Raw genomic sequence first — 12,566 nt, forward strand, 5'->3', positions numbered from 1 at the left:
CTGCTGTCCGTGGTACTGAAACCAACCAGCAGCCCACCCGGTAACCACAGCTCTTAATGCTGCATTCACATTGTTCCAGCTGTTGTGATGCATCACCATTCACAGCGATGACCAGCTTATGGCTGTTTATGTATCAACAAGTAACAGGTGATAATCAGCAAAGTGTTCGAAACAAGCCCTCATTGGTCTTTCTAGATCTAAAAAGTTAAGAGTAAACACTATTTCTAGTGATTTATGGAATATAATCGTTTCTAAATTTGTTGCTACAGAATAAAGCACAGAGTAGTTTTCATTTAAAAACAACAACTTTATGTTTCAAATACAAATAGTATGCACAGAGTTGCCGAAATATAATAATAGTTTACATTATTTTCTAAAAATAGATCTTTAAATAGTCTCTCCAACAATAGCTTAATATACACATGTGACAAATCTTTTAGCAGGCATATAGATAGCCTCGAGTTCGCTAGATACTTGCAATGTTTGAGTCTTCTTCACAAACTCAGTGAGTGTCAACTAGAAGGACACTATGAACTGCAATATGAACTACATGTTTATCCGTATTCTTTCAGCCACATCTGCTCCCCATAGTGCTGAAAACCAACATTTCTGTACCTCTTCCAGTCTAGGTCTTGGGTGATGGATGGAATAAGAAAAAGACCATGCAAAGGGAGAGCTATCAAGTAACTTACTATTCAAGATTAAAGAGATTTACTATCTGTTATTTAATATGATGCATAGCTTTTGCTTAATACAGTAGTTGAATACAGCCTGAGTGTTGTGTATGCCTTAACTAGATACAACTGACCTGAAAATTAAAAACCTGAAACATTGAAAAACATGTCACAAATTAAAACCCTTTCTTTTTTTAAATAAAATAACTAATATAAAACATGAAGATGTATAAATGAACCATATGAATCAGTTTGAGACAATCAAGTTGACTGAAAGCAGTTGACATACTTGGAAAAAAAACGACTGACAGCGTGGCCTTTGTAACCCCATGATCCTATCCTGCATCAGTACTTCACAAATGTTGTAAAGTTGTGAGTATACAAACAGCAACACAAGTATTGTGTCCATCGCCATACTCTGCCGTTCAACAGTTTTCCAACAAAGCATTCAGTAAATACACAGAACTTCATCCCCCATTGTCAAGCTAAATATTATTTCGTAAATTAATTCTAATATACAGTAAAGAATACTGCAAAGAAGGATAAAGAATCAGTGGATTTACTGCAGTGATGATTCTAACAGTAAACAGCAAAGTTCATCTCAAAGTTGTCTTTCTTTCCTTCTTCACATTTCAAAACTGTACAAATACATAATGTACGTATGGAGCTTCAAATCACACCATCTTGTCTTTCTTCCTCCTGTTTTTCCTTCATGTGTTCACCTTAACTTTTACTCTGAAGCCTGACACTTTGCAGGCCTGTGACAAGGTGTCACAAAGTAGTCCTTGTATGTTTAAATTACTTCTAACTCTATCAGTAATTGCCAGCATGATCTCAAGATGCATAAAGGAATTACAATAAATACAGTACAGAGAAATGTTGAAACCTGATTGTCTTACTTGAAGCTATTATTTTCAATCATAGTTCCTATTTTTGTGCTCTGAGGTGCACTAAGGGGAATTTTAAAAAATACTGACATGTACGTTCAACTCTTATTTTGAAAAGGGAAGATACTTTTTGTCAGCATTTCTTTTGATCAGCACTTCTATAGATTTGTGTCATATTCCAGTCAAACCTTCTGGAATTAATGAAAAATTACCAAAAGCATGAAACAAATCTGCTCAGTCTCCTCTTTTTATCTTTCGCACAGTTGTACAAGTGCTACAAAATGGAGTTTGTTGACGTACAGCAACTACGTACAGGCAAGTAGAGTTGGTAAAAACACATTTCCACTATAAAATCAATTGCTTTTGGTGGACCCTCAGTCTGTGTTTTGGTGCTCCTGAATACAGGTAAGTGAATGAAGTCATCAGTGTGAAACATGTCTCTGTGGTTCCTATCAATGCCCTTGCTCAATCCCCCAGGGGTGGAGGTGTCCAGCGTCCAGCAGCATTTGCCCCAGCTTCTGTAGAAGCCAAGGGTACCAGTGTAGACCCTCAGTCTGCTGTTCTGAAGGTCCCATCAGGCTGTAGAAGAATCTCAGTGGGGCCAGGACCCAGTGGGCCAAATGGTGATTGTCCACAGCAGCATAGCAGGATGCTAGCACACCGTTCACCACTATAGACCCATGCTGGGTTAGTGGGGCATACAACCCGGTGCTCCTCTGCTCTTCCACAAAGGTCACGACTGAAAGTGTTGCCTGTGACCCTACTTCCCCTTTTGACGTAAGTACACACTGTCCTTGCCGGACCTCACTGGCAAAAACTGGGGTTAGACCTGCTTCTAGGCTAGGCCTTCTCCCCTGTACAGAGCCCAAAAGTGGCTCGTCAGTTGTCTCTTCCCACTTTGGCTCACTTAGCCCACCTGTGCAGTCTGTGACAAAGATCAGGTGAGCAGCTGTGAGAGAAATATTATGTCCTGTGTTGGTGCCAATGATGTAGAAGATCTTCGTGACATTGGGCTGGCGGTCCAGGAAGGATAAAACCGTACTGTAGAGAAGAGGGCCGTGACCGTCTGCTGTTGAAGAAGCCAAAACACGGTCACCAGGGTGAAGGTCACGCATCTGTTTAGTTGCCCCATCCTCAAGGATAACCTGAGTGTCGCCAGAGAAACAACCACCAGTTTTGGCTGCCACAGAATGCTCTGGAGGAATGACAGAAAGAGAAAAATATATTTATATAATATATTATATTTAAATCAATATTATTTAGTCTTGTTTTGAATGTCCTGTGTAAGGTTTTTTTAGTAAAGAGGCAAGAAGTCAAAACATAAAGAGAGAGGAACAAAGTTTGATTTTCTCTCAGGAGTGAAGAAACAGCACAGCAGCACTTGGACCTCTACAGTGGCTGCATGATCACTGAGTGATCTGTAAAACAGGTGAGACTTTGACACTGACTCAAGGACAACTTTATCTCAGTGGATCAGTGGTAGATTGGTAACATATGTGTATAATGTGACTCAAACTTTGCCTTTTCTGTCTGCCTCTGTCCTTATTCTTAGACCTCACACAGAAACACACACACATCTGAGACACACTGTTTGTACCAACAGAGCATTTCTACTTAGATTTCAAAACTGTTCCAGTGATTTATGACTGCTTTCACCATCACTTCTCTTGTATGAAAAAACAAGTAACTGGAGCTGTTTGGATAGCCTGCTAAGCATTCTTCAAAACTAAACCTATGAATCTGACTTAAGGGGGAGTGTTGTGTTTTTTTCTAAGGCTCGTCAAATGCTTGGTTGGGTCACAGGAATGTATTTAAAAAAAAATAACATTTAGTGAATCTGCAAAAGAGCACCTCTAGCTATTTCATATAATGTTGTTAAAGGAGACCGTCCACTTTGCGTGTAGCGTCTACAATTTTTCTACTCTACTTAATTTTTCAAGCCCACTTTGGCATCAGTATGACACAAGTTATACACCATCATTAGAAAAACGTGTCCTGTTGTGTCTGTCCAAGATGCCACATGAAATATATTTGATGTTGTTGGGAGGTATTTCTGAATAAGGTGGCCCTTTAAGACGCAGTGAGACGAGGTGGCAAGTAGAGGTAGTCTGTAAGAGCTAATGGATAACCAGCTGATTGTATCACTGCAGTCAGAGCACGGCCTGGGGTCAGAGAGACAGGAAAGCACACAGACTCAGACTTGGGTCTAGATATTGTTTGGATTACAGCAGAGTTTGTGGTTTAAACCGAGTCACATGACCACTCTCAATGGTTCCACACAAGGAAAGAACATTGGCACATTGTAATAAGCTTGATTCCTAACAATGGATTTTGATATTTTGGAAAAGAGCTAGTCGAGTGATATGAAAAGATGATAAGAGGAATGACTAGAATAGCATATAATATTTGCAAGGACAACTGAAGGCCATATCAATTTGACATAAGAAATTCATCAGTATAAATGTGTGTGTGTTTGTGTGGGAGGTTTGTCTTAAAGTAGTCTTAAGGCAGCCAAATATTTGGCCAAGGTGTGTGTGTCTGTAAGCCTAAGGGCTGCAGAAAAGGAGGGCTGAGGTGATAAGACTTAGATAAGAGATCTGAGAGAAACCTACTGAAGGAAAAGCAACAGCAAAACAAAGAGAGAGTTAATCATCTCACAGCCTACTAACCTTAACGCACTGCTAGAATGCAGTTTGGCATCAAATAACTGGTGGTACCAGACATGGGCAAATGGATTTCGAAAATATCAAAAGTTAGAATAGCTTGAGGTGGAATGCGGTAGTGAGGGTATTGTTTGCGTAAGGCCTATATCTGATTTGTGTTTCGTAAAGCGTGTGTTGGAATAATGTAACTTAATACCATGAATACATATTGAAATTGGGAAACAGTAAATCATAGAAATGCAGGGGGAAATAGGTTTTTCATGTATTTATTAATTGATTAAACATATTTTATCCACTGGATATCATTCCATTCATTTTTGTTTTCTGTTTTTTTTACCAGAAATGTGCCCACAACTAAACATAACGTAACATTTGACATAACGTGTCAAAAATGGGGATTTTACTCTCTCTCTCTCTCTCTATCTGCACAATTATAGCTGAATATTCTACAATCGCAAAGAAAGATCACTTGATGTTGAGATCCGATCGAGATGAGCGACTGAATACAGCAAAGAGCACAGGTGCACACCCTGCTTTGATTGGCTCCCAATAGGCCATACACACAAACACACACACACACACACATGCAGACAGACTGATCATAGAGGCAAAGAAAGGCAAGGTAAACCATTAGTGAATCGCCAACAAAGGGTCTAACATCAGCCTCATTAGTGGTAATGACAGCTGGCCACAAACACACAAAAAAACAACATGTAAACACACTTAGAGTCACACACTTGAAGCTCATATCCATCTCTTACCTGACTTGACGCTACAGTGAATGTGGGCTTTGGACTCGTAGTAGACCCAGTCAAATCCAGCTTCTACAGCCAGCCGGGCCAACATGGCATACTTATTTCTGTCTCTATGGAAAAGAATAATAAGATATTGTTAACTTCAAAAGTGATTCAAACAAAGCTTTTTTTCCAAACATACAATCTCTTTTTTTCCACTCATATCCATACATGTATTTATATGATGTAATGCTGTTAAAACATTTGCATTTTCGAAGGAATTTGGCCACAAAATCTAACTTAGATTTGATCTTTTTAAATCCAAAATTTCAGCAAAACAAACAGCTGATTTATCACATCATTGTTAATTTGACTGAGTTTAAATGCTGTATGTATGGCCTGTCTGAATACATATTGAGCTCTAGCACGCCTACCTGTCTGAGGTTGTGATGTCCACAGCACGTCCCTCATAGTGCAGCGAGTCCTCTGAATGATGGCCATCCTCATCCCAGCCTTCTGTCACTCTCAGTTTAACACCTGGCCACATGTTCATCACAGAGATGGCCAGAGAGTTTAACTTGTCTTTACAACGCTAAAGAAAGAGATACAAGGAGGGAAAAGGAAGGCAGGCTGTGAGAAACAAACAATACAAATACAAAATGACGCTGTTCTAGTAATGCCAAGAGAGTAGTTGGAGGCAGAGGAAGATCAACTGAGGAAAAGGAGGGACGTGGTGAGAAGTTGGGTGTGATGAGTCTGAGGGATGCAGCCACGTGATCAACGAAAAGATACCCAAGTTCAGAGAAGAAGAAAAAAAAGATCCAGTGGGGCAGATGACGCCAGAAATTGGAACAGACAGATAAAGGGAAGGAGAACAAGAAAGTGATTAAAAAGCCAAAAACATACCCATCATGTACTATAGGACAAAAGTGATGAGGGCATAAGGTACCTTTTAACTACCGCAAACTACAAATACAGAGAAATGTAGATAATAACTCTAGTACAATTGTGTAAGGTGAATTTAGTCAGGTGAATGGGGTCAAAGTACACACACATATCCATGTGCTTGCTTGAAATGATTGAGCAGTTTTCCAGGTACTTACAAAAAAGGCTTGAAGTTAAGATGCCTCCCAGTTTGCACAACTGTAGTGAATGAATTCATTTTTCATATAACATGTCTATAACTGAATAAACTGATGAATGAATGAATGAATGAATGAATGAATGAATGAATGAATGAATGCAAGATTATATTTTAAATAAGGGTGGAAGAGATTTGGCGCATTCTTCTAAAAGAGACTCTGCTCAATGACATATGGGAACATATGGGAAAACTATGATATGAATCTTGAGGAATTATGAATTATTGAGGTTATTTTATTGGTTATTCAAATGTATCCTCCATAGCTTTACTCACTCTTGTGTGTGTAAGGTAATAGAGAAATCCTAATTGGAACTATTCAGTGTCAATAACAGCAGCTAAGTACGTCAAACACCAAAATCCAGAGGTGAAACGAAGAGACGAGAGTCAATGAAATCAATCATTTTGGTTTAAACATTTAACCCACGGCAAACATTCAGCAGACAATTGGGTGCAACAGTGTGGCTAATCTGGTCTGAAGTGATTCAACTGCATGCAACAGTCTGGATTAACCAAATACAATATTATAAATTCAGTTTTTATCTCTACAGTCAGTGGATAGTGCAGTGCCAGGAGCAGTAGCACTCAGAACAACTGTCCATCTCTGTCCATCCATGCCCTCCAGTCATCTCCCCTCCTTACCTGGGTCATGAGCCTGTCGGCCCCCGTGTCCTCCTCATCTTTGAAGATAATATCTGTGTTGTAATTCGGCGTCAGTTCTTTAAAGCGCTCGGAGTTGCGCGTAATTTTGCCCTCGGGTCTCCCGCTGGCACCAAGGGTCTTCTCGGCAACGTTGGGGCTGAATTGCTTGTAAGCAAGCGGGATGAGCTTCTTCGGGGGCCGCCTCTTGCCGTACCCCCTCCCCGGTCCGCAGCCCTCCGAGGCAGGTGCGAGGAGGAGGACTAAGGCACACAGAGAGGCGGTGAGAAGGAGAAAGGAGATCCGCATCGCCCCGGGGGGAGGGAGGACTCTCCCGGGGGAGAGAGATGTCTTCAGTACCTCCCCGGTTCAGTTCCCGACTCCATCGTCCGTAACAGTCGCAACATCACGTCCGAAAAACTCGGATAAAAGAATCTCAGCACATCGGCTGCACCAGGCACCATGAGGACACCAAAAAGTTTTTGAGTTGCTCCAGAATAAATTGAGCCAAATTGAGAAACTTCGGCTCCCTCCGCCTTACAGAATCAACAGTAAGTGTGCTGGCTGTAAAGTCCGTGTATTTAAACAAACAGGTTCAAAGTCGATTTGGTGGGTGAGAGAGTTAAAGAGAGAGAGAGTGGTTACTGATATCCAAGTTGCACTGTTGTGGTTTCTCTCCCTCTCTTTCTTTTGCTCTGTGGAAACTGTCACAACATCAGCCACTGTCGCCTGCTGTTTGGTTGGTGCCCTCTCTGGATTGAAAGCTTTTCCTCTCCATATGCGGCCGGCGCGCAACAAGCTGCAGCTTTCCAGTTGAATTGAAGGGATTTGAGTGATCCAAAACGATCTGTTGCCACTTCAGACCGCACCCTGCCAGTCCTGCCCTCCTCTCTCCTCTCCCTCTCTCCCTCTGTCCCTACTCTGCCACCCACCCCGCCCCTCTAGGGGACAGGGCGCAGTGGAGAGTCCTGTCCACACTCTGCTGGCAGGCAGGCAAGCAGCAAACATAAGCTTTGCCCTCAATTGCTGCCACTTCACATTTCCAGTTGTTGCCTTTGTCTGTCTGTGTCATTGACAGCTCCATATGCTGTCTACCCTGGGTTTTGTTTTGGGTTCTTGTTGTTTTGGACTACTAGTCAAGAACAGGCAATCGCAATCAATTAAACCAATCCATTTCCTGGAGTATGCATCCACTAGTGTGTGTTTTATCTGGCTGCATTCCAATATCAAATAAGATCAAGGGTCAGTGGTTGACTGGCTGGATAGTGTTTGGTTGACTGACTGGGTAATGGGGTAATTTACTTACTGTGAGACTGACTGATTGCCTGGATGTTTGGCAGGTGGGCTAGCTGACAGATTGACTGACTGACTGACTGACTGACTGACTGACAGTCAAAAAGATTGTTTGACTTGCTGACTTGCTGACTGACTGACTAAATATTTGATTGGTTGACTGACTTGTTGGATTGACTGCTGACTTACAGCAACACCAATTAATTTGTCCCAATTAATCGACAAAATTATTTTTAATTTCCTAAAATGGACAAATTACATTTTTAATTTAATAACTTTTGGCTGTCTGGATCCGCAGCTGATGGCTATGTGGCTGACACACACACACACACATGCACACTGTTTAACACCAGCAAACCCAAGCCCTCCAAATTAGCTCTTCAAATATTTGCCAGCAGAAAATCAGTGGTCTCACCCCTGTTTCTCAGGGCAGACTCCCTTTGAATGAACTGAACTGTACAAGGCTGAGGGTTTCCACAATTTATGTTTTATTATTTGTGAGTGTAAACACCATAAAGTATTTTTGCTGCTCCGCCACTTTTCATGTCTCTTGATGGAACAGAGTAAAGCAAAGAGAGAGATTCACACATGGTAAACATCCATCTATAGCCGTGTTTACCTTTTTGCCGAAATAGAACATCAACTGACACTTGTGTAAATTCATTAGAACTTTCCTGGTATGGAACATACAAGCCAGTTAAAAGAAATCAATATTTGTCATATAGAGGTTTCAGTGTTTGAGCCTAAGCTTTGTAAGGTGGAAATGCTCTGATAATGAAGTATCACCTCATCATAGAAGGGGAATTGAGTGACAGGGGATACGGGGGATATTTGTACTTGCTTCATTATTTAAAAAGTGGTGAGGGCATGGCCATCGGCCACCTTTTGTGAAATCTTGCAGCTAAAATGTTGACCCTCCATCCTGTTAGTTATATCAATGGGAGCCGATGCATCATGTGGTAGAGCATGTTGACCATTCAAGCAACACTTAGATAGGCTTATTAGCTTTCTTTCCGAGAGCTGGACCAGAAAATCGACACCAGCATCAGTCCGTCTAGTAATTATAAGGGTACAGCCAGCAGCTAGTTTACTTAGCTTAGCAAAAAGCAGAGAAACTGACTCTGTCCAAAGATAACTAAATCATCCACTAGCATATGGAAAGGCTAGTGATTAACATGTTATATTTTATCCGTACAAACACTGTTTGTTTTTGTTTTGTTTTTTAATACATGACAAGTTGTAGCTTTTCGGTGGGTTAAATGCCAAACTATTCCTTGGCGGGAGAAGTAACTTCTTGGAGTTTCCACTGGTTGCCTGCCAACCTTACAATGACAACAAAACTTTAGGAAGTCCCTGTTCCTGGCCAAGAAATAGTCCAACACATGACCCCATTTAAGAAACAAGTCCTTTTTACGCTTACAAACTTGATATAACATGGTGAGAAGATGTGCTGTTGAGACAGAGCTGAGCTAGTTGGTTCCCCCTGTTTCTAGTCTTTATGCTAAGCTAAGCTATCCATGCTGCTGGTGGTAGTTCCATATTTACCATACAGACATGGGCATGGTATTAATCTTCGGATCTAAGTCTGCAGATTAAGCATATTTCCCAAAACATCGTACAACCCCTTCAAAGGTTCAGTGTGTAGTTTTCAGTGGCATCTTGCCACAAGGTTGCAAGCAACGGAATACCCCTGGCCTCACCCTCACCCTGCCCAATGAAAACATATGTATGAATATCATATTCCATTTCAACCATATTCTGCCCTAAATCAGGATGCCAAAATTAAAAGTTAATCCTGTACCACAGGCCAAAAGCAAACACCTATTGTGTTGTATTATTAAGATGGTTCTAGAAATGGTTCAAATTCCCTTAACTGACTGTATTCCTATGCATTTTCACCTCACAATAAATAAAACAGCATGAACTGCATTGGTTTTGATAGCCTAGCTCTAAATCACACACTAGACCAACCAAGGGTTGGTGGTTCGGTCGGCTCCTCCTGCCTGTTTAAAGTAAATGTTCTTGAGCTGAACACCAACCTGATACCACTGCGCAGGTCAGCACCTTGTACAGCACCTCCGCCACAGTCAGCGTATAGACATTGTTGCATGTAAGGCACGGTCCTTTGCACCATTCTGAGTGCTGAGTGGTTGTGTGCATGCGTGAGCAAAAAATCTATATGCAAATTTGTGTGTACCCACGTTTGCACAGGCATATGTTTTCCTGTAACTATCACCATTTTGTGGTTGTGCGTGAGTGCATGTGTGTGTGTGTGTCATCCTTCCTTTGTAGATCATAAATACGGGCGTGGCTCCAGGCAGGCCTGCTGCCTATTCAGCGTGGCTGTCGACAATGCTTCAGAAGTGGTCACATTCTCCCATCCATCCATCCATTCCTCCCTTCATCCATCCATCTTTCAGTTCCTGTTTGCCTCAAGAAAGGACACCATGGCCTTTCAACAATCTGATCATGCCAAGCCAGAGTGGAGCCTGACACCCCACAACCCTTCCAAAAAATCGTCTTTCTCTGTTAGTATTCATCAACCTGTCAATTTCTCTGTCTTAGACTATTTCTGATAGGCTCTTTCTGCACGACTGCAATGGTTCACATGCTATAAGGTACAAGCTAAAACACACATGCGTTGGACCACAAACACACAAGCACACATATACACATATCCAGCCTTGTGAGCACAGTACACACACACTCTGCTTACAGATACACACACAAACACACGCACGTGCACCAAGCCAGCCGACACGCCAACCAGGCATCAGGCCTTGCTCATTGATGTTTGTTAAAGTTATTAATTTTCTCTGTGAAATAAGAGGCCACGGTGGCAGGACAGAGGGAGATGGGTGCCAGCCCCAGAATCTCTCAGTGCTTTCATCTACTGGCACTGGGGCTCTGTGAGTCCACAGCACAGGGCCTTCACATGGGCATCGGGGTTACCCACGCATACCCAGAGCCCTAACCAACAAAGGCTCTGAGTGGGGCAAAAGGAAGAAGACACAGATGAAAGGAAAGAAGGAGATGAATAGAAAGGGATGGAGAGGATGTGAAAGAAAAAAAAAAGTATGACACAGAAAGAGGGTGAGAAAATTGTACAAAGGGCTTGGGAAGAACATATCGCGAAATGTGGGAGCAAGATGTGAATTTTTTTTGAAAGTTGATGAAAGAAAAAAAGATGAGAGAGGGGGGTTGTATGAGTAAGGGAGAGTGAATACATGGCAGATTAGCCGGTAAACAAGTGAGATTTGGTTGTTTTGCAGTCGGTGGAAGCTGGCGTGTTTGTGGCTTGTGGTGATTCGCTGTAATGGGGGTTAAAGGACGTTATACTCAAGGTAACAACAGCTGGTGGCTAAAACCACCATCCCTCTTCCTCCTACTCCTCCTCCGTCTGTCCCTCCACACACTCCGGCGTCCAACCCCAGACCACAATAAACACCTAACATACACTAAGGCTTCGAGGCATCTGAGTGGTTCTGTCTGAAACCTTGTAAGCCTTAATCTTCCAAGACAAGGAGATAAAACTTCCTGGATGTGCCGCCCTCTAACCTTCACACATTTTGCCATACATTTTTGGCAGCGGGTCCTTCCTTGGCCCATTGCAAGCAATTTAGGAACTAAACCGGAGCTTTCTTTGCAGCCAGTGAAAACCACAATGACCAAATCTGTCTATCAATGGCTCAGAGTCGCACCAGTACTAGTTTTGCTAAAGGGCAGTTCAGTGCAGCGTGTTTGGTCAGAGAGCAGACAGAAGGAAAATAAAAGCAGGATGATATAAAAGTGGAGCACAGGCTAAATGTGTCTTGGAGTTAGCGGGCTAGGCTAGCCACCGCATGGCTAAAGCAAACAAAGAACTGCCCAGGGGACTGAAGTATGCTGCGCTCTGACACTAAACACATATGCTTGGCGGTGCACAAGCATGCAGGTAGCCACAGCCATAGGTCATCAAACACACACACGAATGCAGTGCAGCAGAGAGAACACGTGCAACTTTTACTGAAGCATTAATGCACGGGTAGAAAATTGCATGACAGGAAAACAGTCTCGTACAATTACACGCATGCGAATGTGCACGCACTGCTTCCCAGAATTCTCTGTCCAGCATAAAATACTAAGAATAATGATAAAAAATGAAGGAATACAATAGAATCAAAGTTGTCTTCTCTTTGCTGAGAAGAGAAGAGAAGAGAAGAGAAGAGAAGAGAAGAGAAGAGAAATTCATGGTGCTAACCATGATTGAGTACTGACACCAGTGTAACAGTCTAAATCAAGCTGCAACTGGGAAAACAAACTTCTACCACAGCGAGCAGTTGAACTTTTCATAATTGCCCTTGACTCGGGTATTTATTAATTACATGTTGATATATTTTTTTCTTTTTAAAGTCCTGTATAAAGACTAGTCTTAAAATAAGACTTGAGGGCTGAGTGAGACTCAAAAGATTGGAGACTTGCTTGAAGATTGTTGACGAAGACTTGAGTCAAATTTGTATGAAGTGTCCTAATAACAAGTCCAGTAGCTGGGTAAT

General features: G+C 41.9%; 1 protein-coding gene across 1 annotated transcript; it reads right to left on the reverse strand.

The window, feature by feature from the left end:
- Nucleotides 1-339: 339 nt before the first annotated feature.
- LOC113748117 (indian hedgehog B protein-like) lies at nucleotides 340-7,656 on the reverse strand. Its single transcript, XM_027290738.1, has 4 exons — nucleotides 6,742-7,656; nucleotides 5,393-5,550; nucleotides 4,986-5,089; nucleotides 340-2,756 (listed from the first exon to the last, which is right to left on the reverse strand). Exons 1-4 carry the CDS (start codon nucleotides 7,045-7,047, stop codon nucleotides 2,014-2,016), a joined length of 1,311 nt encoding a protein of 436 aa, XP_027146539.1. The 5' UTR covers nucleotides 7,048-7,656; the 3' UTR covers nucleotides 340-2,013.
- Between the last annotated feature and the right edge of the window lie 4,910 nt (nucleotides 7,657-12,566).

The sequence above is a fragment of the Larimichthys crocea genome, chromosome XVIII (genome assembly GCF_000972845.2).
Source record: "Larimichthys crocea isolate SSNF chromosome XVIII, L_crocea_2.0, whole genome shotgun sequence".
NCBI classification, from domain to species: domain Eukaryota; kingdom Metazoa; phylum Chordata; class Actinopteri; family Sciaenidae; genus Larimichthys; species Larimichthys crocea.